We start from the raw sequence: 25,337 nt of genomic DNA, 5'->3' as shown, positions 1-25,337 counted from the left end.
ACCAGCGGGCTGCCCGAGCTGGGGGCTGCGTGGCCACCAGGTGACGGTGGCAGGGATGGGGACGGGCTCTTCCTGGGCTTGTCCTGAGCGTTTCCGTGGCATTGGCACATCCAGCGTGTCCTGCTGGCGCTGACATTTAAAAGCAGAATTTGAGCATGCAATAAAATGCATGTGGTCGTTGACTGCATCCCCCTTTCTGGTTACGTGTGGCTCATTTAGTGCTCCTGTTTTTTTCTCACTTCTCTGTATTTTTCAGCTATCGTTACAAATTCCTGATTGTGGTTTGTAACTCAGCGAGCGCTGGGCTGCCTGGGGGTCCTCCCCTCAATGTTTTCATGAAGTTTTGGGCTCGTTGGTGCTCTCCTTCGGTGCTGTAGCTCCATGTGGTCGGTCGGTGGGCATCCTGCCAGCTGGGCTCCCTGTAACAACGCGGCGCTACCCCGACAGCAGGGGTCGGAGCGCTGGGTATTGTCTTTATGGGAATTACCAGGGAAACACAGTGTTTTCCTTTAAGTAGCTTGTGATTAATCTGATTTAAGGGGAGGATATCAGCGAGATGCCTCTGTTTGCAGCTATTGCGTGAGAGGAGTGCCTGTGACAGCAAGATACGTGATCCTGGCATCTGAGATAACGCCTCTCCGGCTCTCTCAGGACCAACAAAATCTGAGTGTCAGTGAGCAGATGGCCAGCACGGAGCACAGAGAGGGCTGAACTTCCCTTCCTCTCTGCCGTCACCTGTCCCTGTGGCTGGGCACGCAGCTGACCTCACAGCCAAGGATGTGTTGGGGGCATGGGGAGGCTGCCAGGGTGGGGGAGCTTCTGGTTTTGGGCACTGCCTGTGGAGGTGCAGGTCTGGGCCAAAATGCTGGTGGTGTCTGCTGGTGCCTTGGGGATGTGAAGCGGGGACAGCTGCGGGGTGCCCACGGCACTAAGCGTGGCAGCGAGGTGCTGAGGGGTAGGCTAGGTTCTGTCCTGATCACGCTCGGGCTGCTCTTTCGTTTAAAAACCCCAAAAGCCTCAATGAGAAGAGGAACGGGAAATCATGAGCCAAGTCCAAGGTTTGTCTCGGCACATCTCTTTCTGGCTGGGGCAGCCGGTGGCATGCAACAGGTGAAGGAAAGTGAAATGTTTTGTCGTCACACTGCTGCCTTCTCTGTGCACCCGTTTCCTCTCCCTTGGAGCCAGGAGGGGACCTCGAGGCCAGTGCTGAAGCTGAAGGTGCGTGGGTGGCAGCTGCTGTCCCCGAGAGCCCGGCTGCAACATCCGTGTCCTTAGCTTTTTAATTATTATTATTTTTTTTAACTTTATAGTGTTTTCCCACTGCTGGAAAAGCATTTGTTTGGCTCTGAACATACTGCAAGTTCCTCTTCTGGTGCAGGAAGGACATGCAGAGCTGCAGTGTTTAATTTTAACTGCTTAGGAGGGAACAAAACACTCGTGTGTGTGCGTGTGTGCGAGCCCTGGCTGGGACCTTTGAACTGTCCCCATCTGCTCTGGGGCCCCGTGATGCTCCAGGAGGTGCAGGACGTGGTGTTTCTCCAAGAAGCCGAGCCACGCTCCCCGAAAAGCATAAATAAACGCACGAGTTCACGAGGTGAACACGGTGCCCCAAAAGCCTTGGGGCACAACTGTTCCTGTTCAAAAACCAGGTGGTGAGCGCTGGTTTTGGGAGCGACTTCCCTGTGCCAGCCACGTAGCAGAGGGCTTGTACAGGACCTAAAAGGGCCCTGCAGGATGGGCATGGCCCTGGAGCTGGGGGTCCCAGGGGGCTTTCCAGGAGGTGCTCTCCTGCAGCCCCGAGCATCCCGGGTGCCCGCTGCAGGGCTCAACCCGTGCCAGGCTCCATCAGCCCCAGGTCCCCCTGCCCCATGAAACCCTCGTTAGGTGCTGGCTGCAGCCAGAAGTGCCCTGCGGGGCCTGAATACATTTGCATTGTAAGTCCTCCCACAGCCGTGAAATTTGTTTTGTTATTTTTCTTCTTTTTTTTTTTTTTTTTTGGCTGGAAAGACTTCTGTGCGGCGGGCTCTTTGTTGGTGAGCTTCCCCCTCCGTCCTGCCCAGCCGGAGAAGGGAATGGAGGAACCCCCCTTCCCCTGGTGGCAGGGATGTATTCCCTCGGGCTGGAAAAGGGAGCCTGGGATAGCAAAGGGCTAAAATGTGCATCCATCCAGGCACAAGGGGAGCATTTTCCCACCTGGTTCACAGCACCACCGGGTTCCTCCCGCAGAGGTTGCTGAGAGCATCCCCAGGAGCCGCGGCACGAGGCGCTGCCGTCAGGGAGCGCAAACGCTTCCCTGCCTCCCCTCCAAGAGGCATCTCAAAATAGACTTGGCTCTTCCACCCCTCCTCTCTTTATCAGTGTTTGCTAAGCAGGGGGATTTGCATATGCAGATGAGCAGCAGGGACGGCTCCCTTGGATTTGGTTCAGGAGCCGAGCTTGGCCCGAGGCTGAGCGGAGAAGGAGGGTGCCTGCAGATCTGCCTGGCGATAAGGCACAGCTGCAAAGTTCAGGGATCGCGGCAAGGTCTGGCACACGGGGAGACCTTTGTGCTCAGGATGGGTGCTTTCTTCCTGGGCGGTTTTAATCTGGATCCTGCTAACTGCCTCCTCTTCCTTCTTCTTTGCAGCCCCCCCCAGGGATGGTGCTGGGGCTCCTCCAGCCCTGCTTGCCCTGGTTTTGGCTGGGTGTTCCCCGTGCCCGGTGCTGTTTTCCCTCTCCCAGCCAGGAAATTGTGTCAGAGGAGGGCATGAGCTGGTGGCGTGAGGACACGTGGCTGTGGGAGCGTGGTGCCAGCAGGTCTCTGCACCGCCGCGGTGACACTCCTCGGGTTTGCCTGTTCCTGCCTGCCTGGAGCAGGAAAAAATCCCATGTCAGGCTGAGGGAACAGGCTCTGCAGGAGCCCTGGGAGTGTCATTTGCTCAGGAGGCACCATCCTCTGCTGTCAGTGGCTTCCCAGAACTGTCCCCATGGACTCACTGGTGTTGTTTTGCTGCCTCCCAGCCACTGCTCCCCATGGGGCTTGGTGCTGTGCTGCTGTCCCTGCGGAAACCTTGTTCCAGCATGGGCTGGGCGAGCACCTCACGGGCTCCTGGATGCTGCAGGCAGCTGCCCTGCGCTCCCCTTGGCACCGTGCTCCTCGGTTAGGGGCTGGGGGTCGTCCCCGTTGATCCCCACCTGGAGCAGGGTGTGATGCTGCCCGGGGTGCCCGTCTCCCAGCCAGCATCCCGGGGCTGTGCAGCTGCAGCCGGAGGAGCCTCTTGCACAAGAGCCCAGAAATAGCAGCGCGTGGGCTGCCCGGCCGTGGCGCAGCAGATGCCAGGCGAGCAGCAAGCCACCCGGCAGGCTGCACGAGGTCGGAGGGTGGTGGTGGTGGTGGTGGGGATCCAGCCACCCCCTCGCCTTGGCTCTCGCTGTGAGGATGCTCCCGGTTCTGAGGGATGCGTTGTGGTTGGAGCCATGGGCAGGGGCGCTCAGGGTGCTGGAGTGGCTGTGCCACCGCCTGCCCTGGGTGCTGGATGTCCAGGTGCTGGTGCCCTGTGGGCTGGAGCTGCCGATCAGGGTTGTGTTGTTGTTTGCTTGTTTGAAGAGATGAAAAGAGGATGAAAAGAGAGTAACCAAGCAGAGGGCTTTGGTGCCGCTCTTTGCTCCAGGCTGTGCAAAGGACCTGGGTTTGCTGTGCGCAGCCGTCGGTGCTGGCATGGGGACAGCTGTGGGATGGGTGCGTGGTGCACGCAGGGGGGTTCCCTTCACCCGAAGTCCATGGGTTGCTTCCATGTGGCCTCCAAACAGCTCCTGCCCTGCCAGCAGACCTGTGCTGTGCCCTCACCTCCCTCCCTGAGCATCTCTGAGCTTGCTGCTGACACCGCTGGCTCATCGCAGGGGACACCGGGGTGCTCCCACTTCAGGGGAGATTCTCTTGGCCCTCCCAGAGCTGCTCGGGGAGGCAGGGGCTTCCCTCACCCTCCTGCTGACGGGGTGATTCACCAAGCACGGCCACCCCGCTGTGCCAGGGGGGGCTGGGAGCTGCCTGCCCCCTCTCTGCTCTGCAGCTGCAGGGGCTGTGCTGGTGCTGCAGCTGCTGCAGAGGGCCCCGGGCCGGCGCTGCTGCTCCTGTGCTCGATTTCCTGCCACGAGCAGGGGATGCCTGCGCTCAGCCCCACCACCGGCGCCTTCCTGGCCGCTCCGTGCAGCCGGGCCCTGGTTTGGCTGCACGCGTGCTCCCTGCTGCAGCCCCAGCAGCTGCTGCCGCCTCCTTCTTCTCCTCTTCCTCCTCCTCCTCCTCCTTCCTTCATCCCCAGCCTCAGTGCTGGCTCTTGCTGCGTGGGCTCTGAGGGTGCCGCCAGGGCTGGGGGGCTGGGGGTGAGCCAGGGCCTGGGCTGGTGCAAATGGGGGCTGGCAGAGACAGAGTGGCAAACGCACCCGCTGTGCCCTGCATGGGGCGTGCTGCCTGGGGGCTGTCACCCCATGGCCACCCCTTGGCACCGTGGGGACAAAGGGAGCATCAGAGCCCGGTCGCATCCTGCTCTGGGGCTCCCCAAGGTGCCCAGGAGTGGGGTGTGAGGGGTGGGGGGTGGCAGCACCTCCTGCCCTGACTCAGCGTGCGCTGACTCACGGCCGGGGGGGGTTTAGGTGGAGGGGGGGGCCCTGCCAGGGCTGGATAGGACCCTCAGGCTGGATGCGTCCCTCTGGGGGAGCAGGGGTGTGCCCAGGTGGCACCGGGTGCTGGTGGCAGCGCCAAGCTGCGCTCCCCCAAAATGCATTGACCACCTCCAAGGGCTGCAGCATCCCCGGGGGCAGTGTCCCCCCAACCCCTCCTGGGTTTTCCAGGCATGGCAGCTGCCGGTGCCCCCACCCACCATGTCCTGGCACTTCACGCCCTGGTGCTCTGCCTTCCCCGCGTGCCGGTGGAGCATCGTCCCTCCCGCACATCAGCCCTCCCGCACGGCTCCCATCTGGCCCTGGCGCCGGGTCCAAGCCCATCCCCGAGCAGGGCAGGATGTGGCCGAGGGCAGTGGCTCAGGATGCTGCCCGCACCCCCTGCTCGGGGTGGGGGGCAGCCAGAATGCTTGGCTGGCTCCTGATACATCAGCGTTGATGACTCTGGCACTTTATATTATTTCCTTTGGCTCCAAGCAGATGGGGAGGGCAATTTAACCCCTGCCTGCCCCAGAGCCGAGCCCTTTGTGGGGGGTACGGGGGGCTCCCCGGGTGCTGGCTCCTCCTGGGGAGTGGCACCGGGAGGGGTCTGTGTGCTTTGCATCCACCGCCAGCACCTGGTGAGGTTTCTCTGGGTAGGGGCACCGCCTGGGCATCCCTAGGGCATAGGAAAAGGGATGAGAATGAGGTCAGGGAGGGGGCGGTAGCAGTGGCAGTGGCACAACCGGGTGCCCCTTTACCCCCCAGTGCCACCGGGGCGGTCTGGGGACCCCCACACCCCAATGCCCACGCTGCCACCGTCCCCACCTCCCCGTCCCCAGGCACCGTGGGGGGCTGGCGTGGCTGCGTGGTGCGGGGGACGCTGGGCTCTGCTCCCCCCCAGCGAGGCAGAGGCGGGAGGCGGGACGCGCTGCCATTGCCAGCCAGCACCTCCTTCCTTGGGTGCCCCTGGCAGAAGAGGCAGGGTGCTGCCGGGCAGGCGGCCGTGTGCCCCTTTCTCCCAGCCAGCCCCCCGCCTGGGCCCGCGGCCCCCCGCCTCCCGCCCTCGCCGCCTTTGTTGTGCGATGCGAGCCGGCTGCTGGCGGAGCTGAGCGCCGAGCATGGAGCCACTGAGCCACCGCGGCCTGCCGCGGCTCTCCTGGATCGACACCCTCTACAGCAGTACGTGCCCCGGGCGGGGGGCCGGGAGGGCTCGGGGCGGCGGGTCCCCCTCCCCTTTACCTGTTAGGTGACGCTGCGTGGCGCTGGGGATGGGTGCTGCGCCGGCGATGCGGAGCCCAAGGCGGGCAGGGGGCAGGTGATGCTGGCGGGGGCCGCGCTGCCCCCTCCCCGAGCATCCCGCACGCCATGGCAGCGCTCTCCGGGGTGGGTGCGGGGGACCCGTGCCCGCTGCGAGGGGCTGCACGGGTGGGCTGGGTGGCGGTGGCACTGGTGTGGTGGGGTGCACGGGTGCCGGAGCGGAGTGACAGCTCGTTCTGCCCACGGGGTGCTTGGGGACCCCACGGAGGGGTTGGGGATGGGGGATGCTGGTTCTGTCCCCCTCCCTCTGTGGTCTCGGGACGTCTCCTCTCCCCCAGCAGTGATTTTTAGCAGGCACGGCGCTGAGGGTGCTGCGGAAAAAGGGTCCCATGGTGCTGGGACCCGAGGGCTGGCAGCTGGGGGGGATGCAGCAGCACCGGGGGTGGAAATCCCTCCTGGTCCCCTGGATGGGCAGCTGGGACGTGGTGCAGGGGGAACGAGCCCCCCACGGTGCTGGTCCCGGGGCACCTGGCGCAGGCTGGCTGGCTCGGCAGCATCCGAGGGAGCCTGGGACACGGCTAGGAGGTGGGGGGGCTCGTTACAGGGTCCTTGCTGCTTGTTTGGGGTGCACCGAGCTGCCTGGGTGCACCCGTGGGTGGATTGCAGGGTGTGAATTCCCATTAGGGTGTTTGCTGGGAAGCGGCTGGGCTTGGAGCCCGGCGCTTGTGGGGCAGGTTTGTGTGGGGAACAGGGATGGGGATGTGCAGGAAGGGGGCACGGCACCCCTCCTGAATTAGAAATCTGCTGTGCCCACAAACCTGGAGCTGGGGTTGGTCGGGGGGGTGGGGGGGTTGTGTGTGATGCATGGGGCTGAGCCCCCCCTCAGAGTTTTCCATCCTCAAGCCCCTAAAGCAGACACTCCTGCCAGCTTATGGGGACAGCCAGGCTGGAGCCTGGAGGCTGCATCCAGACCCAGCCTCCGCACGCTGCTTTCTCCCAGCAGCTGCCTCCCTGCAGAGCCCCTGGTGCCCGGCCGTGCCATCCTCCTGGGCACCCAGCTCCAGAGACCTTTGTGCCCAGGGGATGGGGGCACTTGGGAGCGGTGCCCACACCGTGCCGGGCTCCTGAGCCCCCCGAGATGCTGCGGCGGTGGGGAGGAGGCAGCGCGGGGTGCGGAGGAGATGCTGTTTGTGTCGAGGCCCGTGGAGGCAGGTCTGAGGCCAGCTCACGCATCCCTGTTGTCATGGTGAATTTTCACCCAGCCCTGGTAAAAATGTGGTGTTTTCCCAAAGCTTGCAGGCTGGGAATAGCAAAATCCGCTCCCCCCCCCCCCCCCCCACTCCCCGTGTGGATGCTGAACTTCTCCTGTGGAAATGAGGCGGGCGAGCGTTGAGGTGTGCAGAGCCCTGGAAGCAGCTTGTGCCCAGCTGGGAAAGCGAAGAAAATGCCACCCTGTGCCGCTGTGACAGAGCTGTCACCTGCCCGCGCTGGGGAGGAGCTGGTGGCCGCCCTTGGCTGCGCTCCCTCTCGAGCATCATCTCGCTGGCATTGGCTTGGGTGGCAGAGCTGAAATGTGATTTTCTTTTTGGGGAGGTGTTCCTGGTCCTGCTGCGCTCCGGGGCCGTGTGCCAGCCTGTGGGACCCCCGTTAGTGCCGGCATCCCTTGGTGTATGTGGGGCTGGGGTCTGCAGCGCTGTGGGGGGAGCCTGGGCCAGGGGCTGCTTTGGGTGCAGGGCTCGGAGGTGGCTCCCCTGGGCCAGGCTCCCTCTGCTCCTCTGTCCCCATGCCTTGGGTGGAGCGGGAGGGTTGCCACTGCTGCGAAAACCAGGGTGCCTGGCGCAAAAATAGCTCTGGGTTTGGCATGGGCACAAGAACAGGCTGCAGGGGCAATGCAGCTGCGGGGGGAGGAGAGAGGCAGCGAGATTTGGGTTTGCTGAGCCCTGCAGGCAGGGAGGTGCAGGGGACGGACTCCCTGTGTCCCCTGGGCATGAGCAGGGTCCCCCTCCCTTGGTGGCATTGGGCACAGGTGTGTGTGCCAAGCGATGGCACTTCCCGGCAGGTCTCTGCCTGCAGCACATCCTGGCTTGCATCCGCCTGCCCAGGGAGGGATTGCAGTGATGGAGCCACTCCTGCTCCGTGGGCACCGGGGGCTTTTCTCCAGAGGCTTTGAGGAGGTCAGGGTGGTCCCTGTTTGCAGGACAAGGTGAGAGACCTCTGCCCGTCCTCCCTGAGGGAGAGCCCGGTCAATGACACGTGGCTGTGGCTCAGCCAGTGGGGTTGTGCCAGGAGGTGACACATTTGGGGGCATACAGCCATGGGGACGTGTGCCCCTGGGTGGGCACGGGGCCGCGCAGTATGAACCTGGTCAGGATGGGGGCTTGAGAGCTGGGGTTGTTCCTGCTGGGCCCTTCCCCTTCTGTGCCTCCATGCCATCGCCACCACCTCCTCCCCTTGCACCGTTGCCAGTGTCACCTCTGGCAGGTGGCAAGGTCCCCAGCCGCCTCATTAAAACCTTTCCTCGTTACCCGAGCTGCTCCCAAGCCTGGCAGCGGGGCGGGGAGGTGGCCAGGTCCCCTCCGGTGCTGGTGCTGGGCTCAGCGTGGGCTTTTCTGGCCGCTGCTGGCTGCCTGCCCCGTTCCTGGCATGGGGGCTGAGTGGAGGTGGTGGCTTTGGCAGGGCCGGCGTGGCCTTGGTTGTCCCCACATCGCTGTCGATGGATGCTGGGGTGGATGGCACAGGCTCAGGTGCCGGGCTGCGCATCAGCCTGGAGATGAGGAGCTTGGCCCTGGTCAACAGGAGCTTGGGGTTCCCCCATCCATGCTCTGATTTTATTTTTTTTGGGGGGGTAACCTTCAGCTTTGCCCACCATGGGCAAATTTGCCCACCACCTGCCCCGCAGGGTGATGGTGATAGGCCTCAGGGGGATGCTCATTAGGTGCTAATTGCTAACGAGGAGAGGCCTGAGAGCAGTTGGGCTGTCCTGGCAGAGCGGGGACACACCTGGGTGGTGTTGGGGCTCTCCTCCATCCTGCCCTGGGGTGCAGGAGAGGTTCCCATCATCCTGCCAGCACCTGTAGGGCTGCCAGCTTCACAGCACTCCTTGATTTACAGATTTATCCACTTTAAACATTAAGCTGAGTGCAATATTAATGGGATGAGCAACACCGCTGGGAGCTGGGGACTCCTCGGCGGGGTGAAGCGGCGGCAGCACAGGGTTTGCTCGGGGTTGGGTACAGGCCACACGCCCCATACGTGTGGGGGTCTGGGTGGGGGGGACACCCGGGCAGGGTGCGAGGGGACATCTTGGGGCCGGGTTGGGGGCTGTGGGGCTGTGTGTGGGGTGCCAGCTGCACCCCATGGCTGCCTGTGCCGCAGCCGGGCTCCCTTCCCCCTCGCCTTTGTCAGCATCTCGGGGCTGCTGCAGCCGCCTCTCGCCGCCGCCGTTTCCATGGGAACGGGTTAGGAGGCCCCCCCGGCCCCCGCTGCGCCCCCGGCCCCGCCGCAGGCCCTGCACCCCCCAGAGCTCCCCCTCGGCCGCTCCTGGCTCCCCATTTCCTTCCCCATACCCTGCCGAGGGCTCTGGGCCCCCAATGTGGCTGCACCCAGGGCCGTGGGGCAGCGCGAGGCCTCCTTGGCCTGCAGCAGCCCCCCTGCATCACCTCAGCGGGGTTTGTGGCACGTCGGCATCGCCGCCACACCTGCCGCCATCCCCTTTTTTCCTGGTGGGGTGGCCGTGTGCCCTCACTGCCCCCCCTGGGCCTGGTGTGATGTCCCCCCTGCAGCCCCTATGGGCCTGGCACTGCTCTGGGCAGGGGATGGGGAGGATGGCGGCTGCCAGCCCGGCTCCATCGCCCCCCCCAGGGCCGGTGAGGAGGGCATTTTGCTGCTGGTGCGGGGTGTCTGCAGGAGCAGCTGCCCCCACACAGACGAGGCCTGCAGCTTCCCGGCACCATGAATTATGCAGAGGCAGGGGAGGGTGCCCGCAACATGCCCTGCCTGCCCCGCGGGGGTGTGCGTGTCCCTGCACGGCCCCACGTGTTGGAAATGGGCTCGTTAGTCCCTGGGTAATTACAGCTCGGTGCACGGTCACTATCAGCATGGTGAGAGGCTTCCCCTGGTGTCCTTGTCCCCCCTCCCCAGGCAGCGGCCACCAGCCTGCTGGTAGGCGGCATCTCCAGGATGCTCACCCCCCATCTTCTCTTCCTCTGGCAGATTTCAACTATGGTGCAGATGACTACGATGCCGAGGGCAACGAGGAGCCCAAGGCGCTGCCGGAGGGCTCGGAAACCATGCCCTACATCGACGAGTCGCCCACCATGTCCCCCCAGCTCAGCGCCCGGGGCCAGGACAGCGGCGACGGCGTCTCGCCCACACCCACCGACGGCCTCGGCACTGGGGTAGGTGGGCTGGGGGCTGCGAAATTTGGGGTTGGGGGTGCCCGGCTGGGAGGGATTTGCGGTGTTGGTGACAGTCTGGTGGTGCTGTGACCTCGGTGGATGTCCCCTCTGCTTCCCAAAGCCGGTTCCTTGTCTGGATGCTGTTTGGGACGGGGCTGCGTCCATCCATGGGACGTGTCGGTGGCTCTGGGTGCTGGAGCCCAGCCTGAGGGGGCTGGGACCCCCCCCTGTCCCCTGCCCCTCTTTTTTTGGGAGGCTTGGGACAAGGCACAGCCACGCTGCCGGCTCCATCTAGCGGCACTTGGGGACACCCTGCCAGCGGCAGAGGGACACCGTGTCCGTCCCCTCCTCTTTGCAGGGAAACTTAGATTTAACTCCTTGGGCTCTTACCCCAGCATCCTCGCCGAGCCACCGGGGTTTTATCCATCCTCTTCCCAAGGAGGGGAGCTTGGAGAGCTTCGGAGTGGGAAATTAAAAGCGGAAAATGTGATTTTTTTAATTTTTATTTTTATTTATTTATTTTTTTTCTCCAGAATCAAATTTTCCCTAAAGCCCAGGGGGTGCCGTGCTGTCCTGGGGACACGGGGGCTGCTGCCGCTGGGTGCTTCTGCTCTCCGGCACAGGGGCTGCTCTGGGGGAGCACCCGGGCTGTTGGGGGGGGTCTGCGGCATGGCAGGGGTACGGGAGGAGGCAGTGTGGAAAATGTGGAGGTTTTTGCCGTGGAAGGAGTTAAGGCCTTAACCCGGATGTTGAGGCGGAGGAGCGCAGAGGTGTGGCTTCCTCCCCCAAGGGTGCTGCGCAGCATCCTCGGCACCCAGCCCCATGGGGGTCCTGCGGGGCCCTCCTGGGGGTCCCACCACCCCACTCCAAGCTGCCGTGATCCTGGGCACGGTCCCCCGGTCCCGCAGCAGGGAATTGAGGCAGCCCCCGCCCCGGCACCCTGCTCGCAAGGGGGTCTTGACCCTGGCAGGATGGTCCTGGGGGGGGCAGCGGGGTGGTGGGTGGCCCTGGGGGACGCAGGCGGTCTCAAGTGGCCGTCTCGGCTCAGCACTGGCCCAGCGCTAACAGGATTGGGAGCTTTAGAGCTCAGCGCCGGCTCTGCCTCTGATCTCTTTATCTGCAGCTGCTTGGGTTAGGGCTCAGGGGAGTGCCCTTTGGGTGCTGGCACCTGAAATTTTGCTGGCAGGATTGGGGCAGGGTGTCTCCTCTCAGGTGCTTCTGAGGCTGAACCTGGAGCCCCCCAGCCCTGCATGGGGACCGGCCCGTCCCACCCACAGCCCTGAGCATCCTGGCAGGGGCTGTGGTCACAGCGCAGGGTGGTGGCCCAGCCTTGGCTTGGGTGTTGCTGGGTTTGGTGCTGAGGGTGGCTGCTCTGGTCATCCGGTGTCCGTGTCCTACCAAAAACGTGCAAATTCTGAGCTGCACCGCGGGGTTTGTTACAGGTTTTGAGAAGAGCGGGGAGGCGAGCGGCTTGTAGGGACTGAGCAGCTGCTGGTTCCCCTTTTGCTGCTGAGGAGAGGGGGAAAACAGCTGAAACGGCTCTTGCGTTAGCTCGTGCAGATGTCCACATCTCCTTACCCCATCTGGCAGCACCCGTGAGGCCCCACAGAGCTGTTGGGGCCGGGGCAGCAGCCGGGGGCTGGTCCCCACTGGGCTCAATGTGGGCGCTCTGGGAAGCGCCGTGCAGCAGCAGCATTTCCCTGCTGAGCAGGGAGGGGTTGAGGACCCTTTTTCTGGGGGGAGGAGGGGCTGAGGTTGGGGGTCCAGGTGCCCTTATGGGACCCGATCCCTGCTGCTGCCCTTAGGGGTGATGGAAGACCCCATGGTCCGGCTCTTTCCTTGCTTGGGGGGGACCATGGGGACCCCAGGTGGGATGGGAGCTCTCCCATCACTCATGACTCTGCCTGGCGAATGTGGGGAGGCCACGGGGGGGTCCGGATGGAGGCAGCAGCACGGTGGGGAGACCCCCTCTCTATGGGGGTGCCCCCAACTCAATGCCTTCCCCCGCTGCCCAGCACTACATAACTCCAAAAAAAAACCACCAAAAAACAAAAAACAAGCGGGCGGAGGGCTGCTGCACCCCAGCCTTGACCAGAGCGCGGAGCAGCCCCACCTCCAGCGCCGCGACGTGCATTTCCTGTAGCGAGAGCGCAGGGCGGAGCGGCGGGGCTGGCTGCGAGCAGCGCGGCACGGCGGGCAGCGGCCCTACACCGCCGGCAGCCCCCCCACCCCAAAAAAAAAAACAAGCGTTGGCCTGGTGGGCAGAGCTCGGCACCCCCTCAGCCCCCAGCTCTGGTGGTCCCACCATCCTCGCCATCGCGCTCGGGCAGCTGTGCCGCTGCCCAAGGAGAGCCTCGCAAAGGGGCCGACGGGGCAGGAGGGAGCACCGGGGATCCCATAATGGCTCCTTTCATCCCGAAGCTGTGGCCGGCGTCCAGGGCTGAGTCAGGCCGGGCTGGCTCAGCCGCGTAAGCTTTCCCAGCCGTAGCCTTGTGGGGTCCCCCCGTGCGACCCCAACGGTGCCCGGCAGGCCATGGAGGAGGAAGAGGAGGCCATAGGGTACCTGGATAAAGTCCTGGAGGATGAAGATGACTCTGAGCCGGGAACCCCCACCAGCCCCGGGTCTCCGTTCTCGGCCAGCGAGAAGGTGGGCACCCGTGGGACATCCCGTTCTGGCGCTGGACAGGGTGGGGACGGAGATGGGCACCTTGCAGCTGCCAGCTCAGGTCTTGGGGTTTGGGTGTGAGGTTTTCCGGGGCAGCAGTGGGGAGGGGAGAGGGTGCCAAGGGCTCAGCTGGTGCTTGCGCGTGCCTGCTGGGGTGGGATGCTGTGTTGGCAGAGCTGGGATGCTCGGGAAGAAGCTGGACCGCTCCGTGCCACTGACTCCCCACGCAGCCCCATGCAGACCCCCTTAAAATGCCCCCAACCCCGCTCGACCCTGGTGCCGTGCCCCCGGCTGGCCACAGCCCTGAGCCTTCCCTCGCCCACCTGGCTTGGGTGCCCTGTGGGGGCTGTCATGGGGCGGGGGGAGGCCTCCATCCCTCCTCTCCTCGGAGGCTCTGCCACAGGGTGGCTGGACCCTGCTGGAGGGTGGGCTCCGTGCCCATCCATGGGGCCATGGGGTCAGACTGGCACCGTCCCTGGGGTTGTTGCGGGTCCCCGGCACAGACAGGCCCCTTATCTCCCCAGCTCTCACGCAGGGCCGAGCCTCTGGGGAAGCAGGAAGAGCCCGTGACTAATCGGTGGCAGCGAGCCCGCCGCTCGCCAACGTCAAGCGGGCTCTCTGGGTACCCCCCCTGCTGCTCACAGCAGCCTGGCCTTAAAGGTGCAGCTTTTTGGGGGGGGCACCGGGCTCCTGGCAGCTGAGGATCGGGACTGAGAGGGGCAGGACGGGCGATTCTGGTCCCGGAGGCAGCGTGCACTTCCTGGCTGCACTCCCATCCGGGGGGGTGCTTGCGCTGCACCCATGTGTGGGTGCTGCTGCCGGACCCCCAGCACGATATTTGGGGTCAGCAGAGCCGGGTGCTGGCACAGGGGTCCCCACAGGCAGTGCGGGATGGGGGCAGACGGGACATGGTGGTCTCTGAACCATCCCAAATTGTCTGGAGCAACGAGGTGGAAGTTGTGATCCGCTCCAAACGGGGCTGTACCAGCTGGGTTGAGGCAGGAGACGAGGATCTGGGTGCTGCAGGGCTGTGGCACTGCCTGGTGCTGCTCTCGGTGGCAAAGCCCAGCTCCTGAGTGTGGTTTTTTAGTGCTGGGCTGGGACTCCGAGCACAGCGGGTGTTTGAGGTAGTCCAGGAGCAGTGTTCAGGGCCGTGCCGGTGTCGGGGATGGGACGTGTGCCCCACCGAGCAGAGCGGAGGCTGCTGGCACGCCAAGGAGCAATTTCTGGGTGGGTGCAGCTCCCAAACCCCCTCCTCACCCTCCCAGCACCAGCCCTGCCCCGATGGCACCGCGCAGAGGCCGGCGGTGACCGCGTGGGGTGGCACTTTCCCAGAGGAAGCCCCGGGCGGAGAAAAGGGTGGTGCCGGCTCGCATGGTGCCGCCGGGCACGATTCCAAGGGGTGCCTCTGGACTCTGCCCGGGGAGAGCTGTGCCGTGCTGTGCCATGCCGCCCTGGAGCGCTGCCCACGGCGCCGGGCTCCGAGCCAGCAAGGAGCAGGGAGAGCAGTGCCGCCGGTGCCTCCCCGGCTCCCCAGCTGGCTCCAGCCTGGCCGTGCCACACCTCGGCACGTGCTTGGCCCTCGCCGTGGTGTCCCCATGGTGTGGCAGGGATGCGTCCTCATGGGGACACTGGGGCTGGTGGGATCAGGGGGCTCCGTCCTGCTCCGGTGGGGCTGAGCCGGGCTCCTTGCTGTGTCTCACAGGGCGAGCGAGACGCTGGCAAAGGGCTGGAGATGCGGAAGCTGGTGCTCTCCGGCTTCCTGGCCAGCGAGGAGATCTACATCAACCAGTTGGAGGCACTCCTCTTGGTGAGCACAGCTCGGGGAGGGGTCCCCAGGACGGGTGGATGGGGTCCCTTCTGCTAGGGCAGCCCCTCCCCAGCCAGCCTGCGCGGCACAGAAGTGTTTCCAGCCCCGCTTCCTCCCGCGGACACGCCGGCCCTCGTGGTCAGGACGTCGTTGCACAACGCGAGGGTCACTGCTGATGTAGACGGGGAAGTCCCAGGGGTTCAGGAGCATCGGCACACAGCGACAGCCCCTCGTGCAGGGGGGTCTGGGGTCTTCCCAGAGCTGTCCCCCTCGGTGGGCTGCAGGAGCCCCTGGGGGCTGTTTCCTCTCCACGCCCCGGTCTCAGGCGCTCTCCCTTCTCCTCGCCCGGCAGCCCATGAAGCCGCTGAAGGCCACGGCCACCACGTCGCAGCCCGTCCTCACCCTCCAGCAGATTGAGACCATTTTCTACAAGATCCAGGATATCTACGAGATCCACAAGGAGTTCTACGACAGCCTGTGCCCCAAGGTGCAGCAGTGGGACAGCAACATCACCATGGGTCACCTCTTCCAGAAGCTGGTACGCGCCTTCCCCGGGGCTCTGCTCTGCTCCCTGCCTGCTCGAGGGGCAGCCCGTGACGAGTTTTGGCCCCCGTGGCTCCTGCCTGGCCTCTGGGGGGTGCAGGGGGCCCCAGGGATGCCTGGCTGACCCTCCACCCATGCCTGCAGGCCAGCCAGCTTGGGGTGTACAAGGCCTTTGTGGATAACTACAAAATCGCACTGGAGACGGCCGAGAAGTGCAGCCAGAGCAATTACCAGTTCCAGAAGATCTCGGAGGTGAGCAGGGCCGGGTCTGCGCCGTGGGGTCAGAGCATGTGCCACGGGGTGGGGCAGGGGACATCGTCCCTGTGGCCTGGTCAACCACGTGCACCCCACAGAGGGGCTGCCCCTGCCTGAGGGACTTTTGGGGACCACCCGTGGGGCTGAGCCATCTGCAGCTGTGCCAGGATGGTCGTGGCCTCGGTGCTGCGCTGAATCCTTCAGGATTTGGCCCTTGCTTGGGGTCCCTCAGCAGGACCAGTGCTGCTCCGGGGGAGCCTTGAGCATCCCACGGGGGCTGATCTGTAGGGTACAGCCACAGGGGGGATACCTGGGTGCATGGCGTGTGCGGAGCCCCCAAACCCTGAGCAACGACCTGCCCCAGCCTTCAGCCCCCTCACCCCCACCCCTGACGGGCATTTTCCTCCCTAGGAGCTGAAGGTGAAGGGCCCCAAGGACTCGAAGGAGAGCCACACGTCCGTCACCATGGAGGGTACGGCATGCGCGGGGCGGGCGTGGGGAGGGGGCTGCAGCCTTTTGTCTGCGGGTGCATTACCGAGCGGCTCCCGGCAGCGGAGCCCTTCTGTGTTCCCATGCGCGGCGCTGGTGCTGGTGCTGGTGTTGGTGGGGGGGTGGGACGCCCCTCGTGAGGATGCTGGGGGCGTGCAGCAGCCCCCCACCCCCTGCCCACCCCCTCCTCCCTCGCTGGGAGCCGTGCTGAGGGCCGATGCCGCGGCGCAGCCAGGCTGAGCTGCCGAGGGGAGGCAGGGATGGCTGCGCGGAGACGGGGCTGCCATGGAAATCCTCGTTATCGTCCGCCTGTGCTGTAACTGCACCTACGGTGAGGGGCTGGGGGCGGTGGGGAGGTGGCTGGGGGTGTTTCACCTGCCGTGCTGGGGGTGTTTCACCTGCCGTGGGGGTGCCGGCCGCTGTCCTTGCTGGCTGGAGGCGGCATCGTGCTCGGCAGCCTGAAGTTGGGCGCGTCTTTGTTCCTGGCTCCATCGAGCCGCCTTGGCTCGGGCACGCGTGGCCACGCGCTCGCCGGGCCCGTGGGGCTGGGGCTCGTGCTGGTGGTGGTGAAGGGGATCCCCGCTCGAGGGGGCTCTGCGCCGGGGTGGCGATGGGGAGGGGTCCCCGTTTGCTCGCCGCAGGCTGCGAGCAGCTGGGGGCTGCAACGCCCATCTCCGCGGGGCTGGAGCGGCTCCTGCTTCCCTGCTCGCTGCCATCCTGCGCTGCCTGCCCCCAGGATCACGCTGATGGGGATGGGGATGGAGGGGGGGCCCAGAGCCGTGCCGGATCAGCCCCTCCTGGGGATGCAGCGGGCTCCCAAGTGCTTTGCATGTACCTGTAGCGATGGCAGCGGGAGGCTCCATCCTCCCTGTGTGCGGGGTGGGAGGACGCCCTGAGCATCCCCTCCCTCCTGGAGCTCTCGTTGGGTGCCGCAGGGGCTCCGGCTTTCTGTGCTGCCACCGAGGCGTGGGGACCAGCCCCATGTCCAGACCCCCAGCTTGCCACAGCACCCTCCCTCGAGCTCCTTGGGAACGGGACCGGACCCCCTCCATGACTCATACCGTGGCTCGGGGTCGGCGTGTTTCCCTCTTCCCCTCCCGCCTGCAGCCCGTCCCCGCCGGGGCCCTGCAGTTTGGGGAAGTGGTCCGAATCGTCGGGAAAATCCAGATGCCTCAGTCTGGGTATAAATAGCCCAGAGAGACATGCGAGGGGCGCTGGGCACCGCATGCACGCCCCTTGCGAGGGGATGGGGAGGAGGAGGAGGAGGAAGGTCTGGCTTCTGGGGGTGAAAAGAGCCCCAGAGCATCTCTCGGGGTCAGTGGGAGCAGGGCTTGGGGTTGGAGCTGCACGGGACCCAATGTGGAGCAAAAAGGGAAACTGAAAAAGCTCCGGGCTGCTGGTGGTGCCAAGCAGCTCTTCCGCCCCGCTGCCACGTCACAGCGGGGTGCGGGGCCATGGGGGGTCTCTCACCGGGACCCAGCAGGAACTGGGGGTTCTGTGGGGGGCTGAGACCCCATGGGTTGTGCTGGCTGACCCCTCGTGTCTCCCGCAGCGCTGCTGTACAAACCCATTGACCGCGTCACCCGGAGCACCCTGGTCCTGCACGTGAGTGTGGCGCCGGCCCCGGGGCGGGATGGGGACACCAAGGGGTTGTAGGGACAGGTGGCTGGTGATGGCTGCGTCCCCAGGGAGACCTTCCCTCGTGCCAGACCAGCCGTGCCCTGCTGCTGCTGGGCACCCACAGCCCGGGGAGCACCGCGGGGGGCACCCCGATGTGGGTGCTGCGGGGTGGGTGGCACTCTCGGGTCACTCACCTGTGCCCACCCCCATCCAGGACCTCCTCAAGCACACCCCAGCCGACCACCCCGACTACCCGCTGCTGCAGGACGCCCTCCGCATCTCGCAGAACTTCCTCTCCAGCATCAATGAGGACATCGACCCCCGGAGGACGGCGGTCACCACCCCCAAGGGGGAGGTGAGGCGGGCAGGGTGGCACGGGGTGGTGGCCGAGCCCTCTGCCAGCCCCTGGTGGTGCCTCCACCTTGAGGGGCCCCATGGTGGAGGTGGAGGGGGTGTCCTCAACACAGCTCTGGGTGTGTGGGTTGTGCTCTGCTCCTCGCTGCTCATGGCACCCTAGGGACCCAAAATGGTCCCCAGAGGACGCGGACCTTCCCGTGCTTGTGTTGGCTGAGCTACGGAGGGGGACAGGGGCATCCGGGCCCCGCGGGGTGCTGGCTCTTGCTCTCTGCCTGCTCTCACGCCATCCCTGCTCTCCCTAGACCCGGCAGCTCATCAAGGACGGCTTCTTGGTGGAGCTGTCGGAGGGCTCGCGGAAGCTGCGGCACGTCTTCCTCTTCACCGACGTGCTGCTCTGTGCCAAGCTGAAGAAGACGGCGGTGGGGTAAGGAGGGCGCTGGGGGCCCCGTCCTCCAGCGGGAAGGGGCACGGGGTGGGGACGGGGGACTGGGAGGGCTGGGAGGATGCTGAGGATGCTCAGCACCCGCGCCTCGGCCGCAGGAAGCACCAGCAGTACGACTGCAAGTGGTACGTGCCCCTGGCCGACCTGGTGTTCCCCTCGCCGGAGGAGTCGGAGCACTGCCCGCAGGTCCACGTCATCCCCGACCACGAGCTGGAGGACATGAAGATGAAGATCTCGGCCATCAAGAGCGAGGTGCAGAAGGAGGTGAGAAGGGTTGGGAAGCGTGCGGGGTGCCCACGGATGGGTGGATAGCACCCAGGGGTGCTGGGGGCGCCGGGGAGATGATCTCGCCTGCTTGACCCAGTCCCCGTGTCCTCTCCCTGCCTGCAGAAAGCCAACAAGGGGCAGAGCCGTGCCATCGAGCGCCTCAAGAAGAAGATGTTTGAGAACGAGTTCTGGCTGCTCCTCAACTCGCCCGCCATTCCCTTCCGCATCCACAACCGCAACGGGAAGGTGAGGGGGGCTGGAGGGGAAGAGGGCTGGAGGATAAAGGGGGCTGGAGCCGTGCTGGCCAGGGAGGGATGAGTCCCAGCCCTGCAGCATCCACCTCTTTTTTTCCAGAGCTACCTATTCCTGCTGTCCTCCGACTACGAGAGGTCTGAGTGGAGGGAGGCCATTCAGAAACTGCAGAAGAAAGGTAATTCTCAGGCTGCCGAGGCCCCCTTGGGGCTCCTTTTCCCTAAGGTGCTGCCATGGATCAGCCCCGTGGGATTGCAGCCCGTCTGCTCCCCCGGGGCCGGTGCTGGCTGCGTCCCTCTGAAGCCCCTCTCCTCCCCCAGACCTCCAGGCCTTCGTGCTGAGCTCGGTGGAGCTGCAGGTGCTGACGGGATCCTGCTTCAAGCTCCGCACCGTCCACAACATCCCAGTCACCAGCAATAAGGACGGTGAGTGTCTGCTGGGCTGCTGGCCCCAATTGGTTTGGGGGGTGACATGGGGAAGGGTGTGCGGGGTCCCTCGCCTCGAGTGGGGTCCCTGGCTGTGCAGGGGGACGTGTCCCCAGCAGGTGGCACTACCGGAGCAGAGCTGGGTTCCCACGCTCACGTTCCCAGCCGTGACACGGGGCTTGTTTTGGGGTCGCAGTGACATCCCTGCAGGCTGGGCAGGAGAAGAGTGACCCCATTACAACCAGCCACCCCCAGCATCAGGGAGCTCGGGATGTCCGGCAGGACTGATGGGCAGCAGGTGATGCTTGTCCTTCTCCAGACCTTCAGGAGGAGCCCTCCAAGGGGTTGGGGACAAGGGGGTGTCACTGCAGGCACCTGGGGGCCGTGCTGGGGCTCGTTATGGTAGATCCTACCTCCGGGGGGGCTGTTGGGGGTCAAAACCAGAGCCTTAATGACCCCTCTGCTCCTTGCCTCGCAGATGATGAGTCCCCTGGGCTCTACGGGTTCCTGCACGTCATCGTCCACTCCGCCAAGGGCTTCAAGCAGTCGGCCAGTAAGTGCAGCGCCCGCCCTTGCTCGGAGAGGCTGGGGCGAGAGCTGGGCCCAGCACGGGGCCCCGTGAGCCCCCGGGGGTCCCAGCAGCTCGATGGGGACGTGTTACGGGGTCACTCAGCGGTGTCTCCTCCCCCAGACCTCTACTGCACGCTGGAGGTGGACTCCTTCGGCTACTTCGTCAGCAAAGCCAAGACCAGGGTTTTCCGGGACACAACGGAGCCGCAGTGGAACGAGGTGAGAGGAGGCTGGAGGAAGGAAGGGATTGTGCCCACCTTCCGGCCCTGGTTTTGGAGACGTTTTGGGTGCTGGGGCTGAGCCGCCCTCCGTCTGCTCCCAGGAGTTCGAGATCGAGCTGGAAGGCTCCCAGTCCCTGCGCATCCTCTGCTACGAGAAATGCTACGACAAGACCAAGCTCAACAAGGACAACAATGAAATTGTGGACAAGATCATGGGCAAGGGGCAGATCCAGGTACGTGCTGGGGCTTTGGGGCACCTTCTCACCTAACCCGGATCTTTTGGGGCCAGCCTGCTGGGATGCGGGGCTGGGAGACACCGGGAGCTGAGCACAGGGGTCTGGGCTTGGGGCTGAAGGCAGCGAGGAGGATGAGCATCAGATACGAGCGATGATCCTGGGGCGTGATGGCCTCAGCAGAGGTGGGACAAAGCGAGAGGGGATCCTGGGGAGGTGGCAAAGGTGACAGCCACCCCCCAGGCGTGCGCCCAGCCCCATTCCTTGGGATCAGCTCACCCCATGGGCTGCGGGGAGGGGTCGCTGTGGCCAAGGGGGGGGGGGGGTCCATGAGCCTGGTGTCCACCTGCTGGGGGCTCTGAGCATCCAGCCCCACATCTCCCCACCGGCTGCCACTGTCCCCTCTGCCACCATCCCCATCCCCAGCGCCTCCATCCGCTGCTGCTATGGCAACGGGGGGTTGCCAGGGCAACGGCCCGGCCACCTCTGATTGGCCGTTGCCAGGCAGGGGGATGGAGGCTGGGGCTGCCCTGAGATGCTCCAGGTGAGCAGGGTTGGTAGGAGGGGGACGGCAGCCCCCAGACCCTGCACCCCACAGCACCCCCCTTGGCCAGGGGGCAGCAGGGATGCCTCAGGAGGGCGATGCCCACCCGCTCCCCTGGCGGGACCCCTGCTCTGGCTGCCTCCCCCCGCTGTGATGGGATGCCTGGGACACGTCCCCCCCCTGCCTGAGGACACTTCAAAGCACCCGGCTGCCTGCTCCATGGGAAAGTAGCTGAGGGCAGGTCCCTGGGGAGGAGGAAGGAGCACGGAAACGCTGCTGGGAAGGAGGTGCCGACGTGGGGTGGCAGCACGTTGGGTGCAGGATGGGGGCTGGGGCTCGGCTGGGCTTGGTTGTACCCGAAATTGCCAATCTGGTGCCCTCCCCGGCGTGGGGCAGGGGTGGCACGAGGCCACGCAGTGTGCAGGGGGCTGGGGAAGGGGCTCAGCACCCCGTGGGGCTCAGCCCAGCTGTGTGCTTGGAAATAACCCGTGTCAACAAACATGAGTCACGCCGGGAGACCGGGGGTCGGGGCAGGGACAGCACAGCTTGGCTCTGCCGTGCGAAAGTCTGGGAAGGAGAAAGGGAGAGGAGAGAGAGGAGGCCCCCGGGGCTGCTCACCCCGAGGACGGGGTGGTGTTCCTGACATTAGGAGCGGGGCTGTGGGGCTGTCCTGCTGTCACCTGTCCCCGTTGCTTGGGGCAGGGCTGGCCCCAAGGCTGGTGCCCTGGGCTGGGCAGGGGGACTGGCAGCGGGTGTATGGGGAGGGGGTCTCGGAGCCAGGGGGTGATGGGGCAGGGCAGAGCAGCCCCCCCTGGCCGTGCAGCCCCCGTTTTGGTGCAGGGGGGAGGAGATGCGGCTGTGGAAGCGGAGGCTGTGTTGTCATGGGCACGGTGCCTGCCATCCCTGCAGGGAATCGCTCCCCGGCCGGTCCCCCTTTGCGCAGGGTTGGCAAAAGCTCCAAAAAAAAGGGGGAGATTTGTGGTGTCAGGGCTGTTCTGGACCTGCAGGGACCCCCAGAGTGCCCCCATGTAGCCCTGGGCGTTGGATCCTGCCTGGTGCTGAGCCCCGTGGAGGCAGGGTGCTGTGTAATTCTGATTTTTGGCTCCTTGCCCTATCCGTGTGTGTCAGGAGGAGCCGTGGTGATGCCCCAGGGCACCCCCACCTCCCTCTGCCCCACGCTGTCCCCACCTCACCCCACCAGCAGCGGAGGCGACGAGGATCCGGGCATGCTGGTGAGGTGTAGGGGGGGTTCCTGCTCCCCAGACCTCATCGGGACACCCCAAAAGCGCCACCCCCTTGCTGTGCCCAGCCTGGCTGCTGCGGGGTGGCACGGGGATGCTCCGGCGGTGCCTCCCTGGCCTCATCTGCGGGGTTGCGCAGCCCTCCCAGCGGCTCAGCGGGCGGCAGGGCGGGAGTTAACGCGTGGGGGACGCCGGGGGGGCTGCTTTGAGTCACTTCCTCGCAGTGGGAGGGAGGCTTTGGGGCTGCCGAGCCGAGCTGCCTCTCGCCAGCCTGGCTCACACACCCTGGTGGAAGATGAGCCCAGCCTGCTCGCCTGCCCGCCGCCCGAGCCGGGCTGCCCCCGGCCACCGCTGACCTCCGTGCCCAAACATCAGCGGGGATGCCGGTGCTCTGCTAACCAGCCCCCCCCGGCCACCCTGGGGCCCCCCAGCCTCTCTTTTGGCATCCCGGGAGCCGAAGCGGTGGCGATGATGACGGATGTGTTGGTGCAACCCGACGGCAGCCCCGCTCCTGGGGGCGAGCGCCTGGAGCCTGGCCCGGAGGAACCCGAGGGCAAGCGGCCCTCCACCACGGGCGCCCGCCTCTGGGGCCGGGTGCGCAGCAAGCTGCTGAGGCAGAAGGTGCCTGGGGGGCTCGGGGGGACGTGGAGGTGGTGGGGTGCATCCAGTTGGCTTCCCCGTACCCGGTGGCTTTGGTCTGGAGGGGGGGCTCGGGTATGGGTGCGCCTCGGTACCCCCTTGCTTTGGGGAGGGGGCTGGGGGGCTCTGTTGGGTTGCTTCAGGAGCTTTTTGGCTACTTAGCAGCCTGCTCAGCGCTTGTTTTCCTCTTCTCCTTCTTCCCTGGGGGCTGCTGAGCTGATTTCTGCCAGGCTGCTTGTGTTGCGCGGGGTGCAGCCGGGGTGTCGGGGCACCCTTTGGTGCAGCCTCCTGCCCCAAGCAGGAGGTGCTGCCTGTTTTTTTTTTGGGGGGGCAGGGGTGCTCGAAGGGGTGACGGGAGGACACGGCACCATCGCAGGCAGTCCTGGGGGACTCGGGGGCACCGGGGGCTTCCCTCCCGTGCGATGAAAGGCAGGAGCTGCCCCGGCACGTGCGGGTTCGGTTTGTCAACAGCGAGGGGGGCTCGGTGGCAGCAGGGCTGGCTGTGACGCAGCGGCATTAACCTCGATTCCGTGCAGCTCCCGCAGAGGGGATTAGGGGCCGCCAGGGCTGCGGCGGGAGCTGCCCAGCGGCTGTTGCTGGGGCAAAACCCGAGGAGGTTTTTGCTTCCTAGGACGTGGGGCAGACAGGCGAGCAGGGGCTGTGTCACCGTGAGCCGTCCTGCACAGGAGCTCAGCTGCAGCAAGTCCGTGCCCGGCTCCCTGTGTGTAGCAGGCACGTCCTGCTTTTAGGGTCGCTGTCAGATGGGGCTCTGAATCGCTGAATCGCTGCTTTTTTGGGCTCTGCTTGGCTCTGGGGCTGCTCTGTCCCTGTAGTGTAGCTCTGTCACCATGTGCTACCTGGGCAGGGGGTGCCCAGAGCATCCCCTGCCTGCTGGGGCCGGGCTGGGTGCCCACGGGGGTCATGCTGGGGGGAAGCGACCCCGTCTGTAGCAGATCCCATGGGATCCCCCTCCCAGGGTGACACAGGGGGAGAGCCACGCCGGCTGAGTCACCGCTTTGCTCAGGATGGCTTCACCCCGCGCTGATGCATCGGGTGACCTCATGGGTGAGAGGTGCGAGGCAGGGATGTGCCCAGCAGCATCCCGGCATTCGGGGCCCCTAGGGCCACACTGCGAGGGCTCCTCTGCCACCAGAGCCCCCAGGACACACCAGGACAGTCCCCTGTGGGACTGCTCGTTGCCTGCCCTGCTGCCACCTCTCTCTCCGTGCAAGCAAACACCTTCAGGTAACGTGGGAGAAGAGGTTGAAGGTGAGTCTCTGCGTCCCGGAGCTGGGGGTCCTGTCCTCCCCACCAGCTTGGGGCCGTCCCTGGGCCGTGCTGGAGCGTGGCAGCTCCCCGTGGTGCAGGGGGAGGAGATGGTGACAGTGGCAGTAGCTGAGCCTGGGTGTTTGCCAGCGCCATGTGGGCAGGAGGTGCCTCTGGCGCCGTGGGCAGATGCTCCCATCCGTCCTCCCACATGGAGCTGTGTCCCGTGGGGACGTGGCAGTGGCTGCGGGCAGGGTTTGGAGAGCACCGGGGCCAGCTCAGAGCCTGCTGCTCCGTGGGGACCGTCCCCAGCTGCAGGGGAGCTGGGTGACGCCAGCTGAGCCGGCTCAAATTTGGAGCAGTGACAAAAGTTTTTTGGGGGGGGGCCGCGGTGCGGCTGGGGGAACGCGCTGTGCTCGTGGCAGCCAACCTGGCTTTTATTAGGGCTTTGTTCAGAGCCTGCTAAAGCCCTTCCAGATGTGTGCTGCCAGGGCCATCGGAGATGGGGGACCCGCGGGACGGGGCTGGGGAAGATGTGTGGTGTTTCCAATTAAACTCGTGCCGTGGAGGGGGAGGCCCACGGCTCCCGACCTGGCTGGGGAACGAACGGTTTCGCTGCCGTGCCTGGGGCTGGGCGCTTTGCTCCTTGCTGCTGGGACTGTGGTGATAAGGCAGCTTCTGCTTCGGTGCCACGAGGGGGACGTGGCTGCATGTGGAAAAGGGGTGAAAGCCCTTGGGGACCCAGCCGGAGCACTGCTGCTGCACAGGGCATGGCAGTGGCTGTGGTGGCATCATCGGGCACTGCAGGAGGGGACTGGCACTGGTGGGGGGGACACGAGGGGCTTCGGTGGCAGGGCTGGGGTTGGCCAGGGTCCAGCTGCAGCCTCGTGATCCTTGCATCCAAACCTGCTGTGGGGTCCCTTGAGAGCCTGGGGCAGCTGCAGCCTTCCTCCTCCTCCTCCTCCTCCTCCTGCTCCCTGCTCTGTCCCCAGCAGCCGTGGGGCTGGCGGGGCGAAGGCATCGCGGTGCTCCCCAGGGCTCCCCCGTGCTGGGGCGCCGGGGAGGGGATCGGCGTCTGGAGGCATTGCTGGAAACCACAGCACCTCACGTGGCAGTGGGGGGTGGAGGAGCTGCCCGGCCTCGTGGGAATGGTGCTGGGGACAGCAGCTGGGTGCTGGGCAGGGTCTGGCCGTCTCGGATCGGCCA

At 65.5% G+C, this 25,337-nt stretch overlaps 1 protein-coding gene across 4 annotated transcripts in view; it reads left to right on the top strand.

Annotated features, from left to right (window-relative positions):
* Positions 1-25,337, top strand: part of ABR (ABR activator of RhoGEF and GTPase) — a 33,937-nt gene that overhangs the window by 2,096 nt on the left and 6,504 nt on the right. Inside the window, exons 1-16 of one of the 4 annotated variants that reach the window (XM_068656244.1) lie at positions 5,662-5,817; positions 10,108-10,292; positions 14,663-14,767; positions 15,120-15,305; positions 15,455-15,562; positions 15,977-16,037; positions 17,607-17,659; positions 17,889-18,029; positions 18,334-18,455; positions 18,572-18,737; positions 18,864-18,986; positions 19,095-19,170; positions 19,313-19,417; positions 19,896-19,970; positions 20,109-20,206; positions 20,310-20,441. In XM_068656244.1, coding sequence (XP_068512345.1) covers positions 5,757-5,817; positions 10,108-10,292; positions 14,663-14,767; positions 15,120-15,305; positions 15,455-15,562; positions 15,977-16,037; positions 17,607-17,659; positions 17,889-18,029; positions 18,334-18,455; positions 18,572-18,737; positions 18,864-18,986; positions 19,095-19,170; positions 19,313-19,417; positions 19,896-19,970; positions 20,109-20,206; positions 20,310-20,441 — 1,797 coding nt within the window. In that variant the 5' untranslated portion in view covers positions 5,662-5,756. Of the gene's footprint in view, positions 1-5,661; positions 5,818-10,107; positions 10,293-12,428; positions 12,940-14,662; positions 14,768-15,119; positions 15,306-15,454; positions 15,563-15,976; positions 16,038-17,606; positions 17,660-17,888; positions 18,030-18,333; positions 18,456-18,571; positions 18,738-18,863; positions 18,987-19,094; positions 19,171-19,312; positions 19,418-19,895; positions 19,971-20,108; positions 20,207-20,309; positions 20,442-22,404; positions 22,848-25,337 lie in introns of those variants that run through there. The other 3 variants (XM_068656243.1, XM_068656245.1, XM_068656247.1) reach the window with 3 other exon arrangements.

The sequence above is a fragment of the Anas acuta genome, chromosome 19 (assembly GCF_963932015.1).
Source record: "Anas acuta chromosome 19, bAnaAcu1.1, whole genome shotgun sequence".
NCBI classification, from domain to species: domain Eukaryota; kingdom Metazoa; phylum Chordata; class Aves; order Anseriformes; family Anatidae; genus Anas; species Anas acuta.
This window is presented reverse-complemented; position numbering and strand designations above follow the sequence as displayed.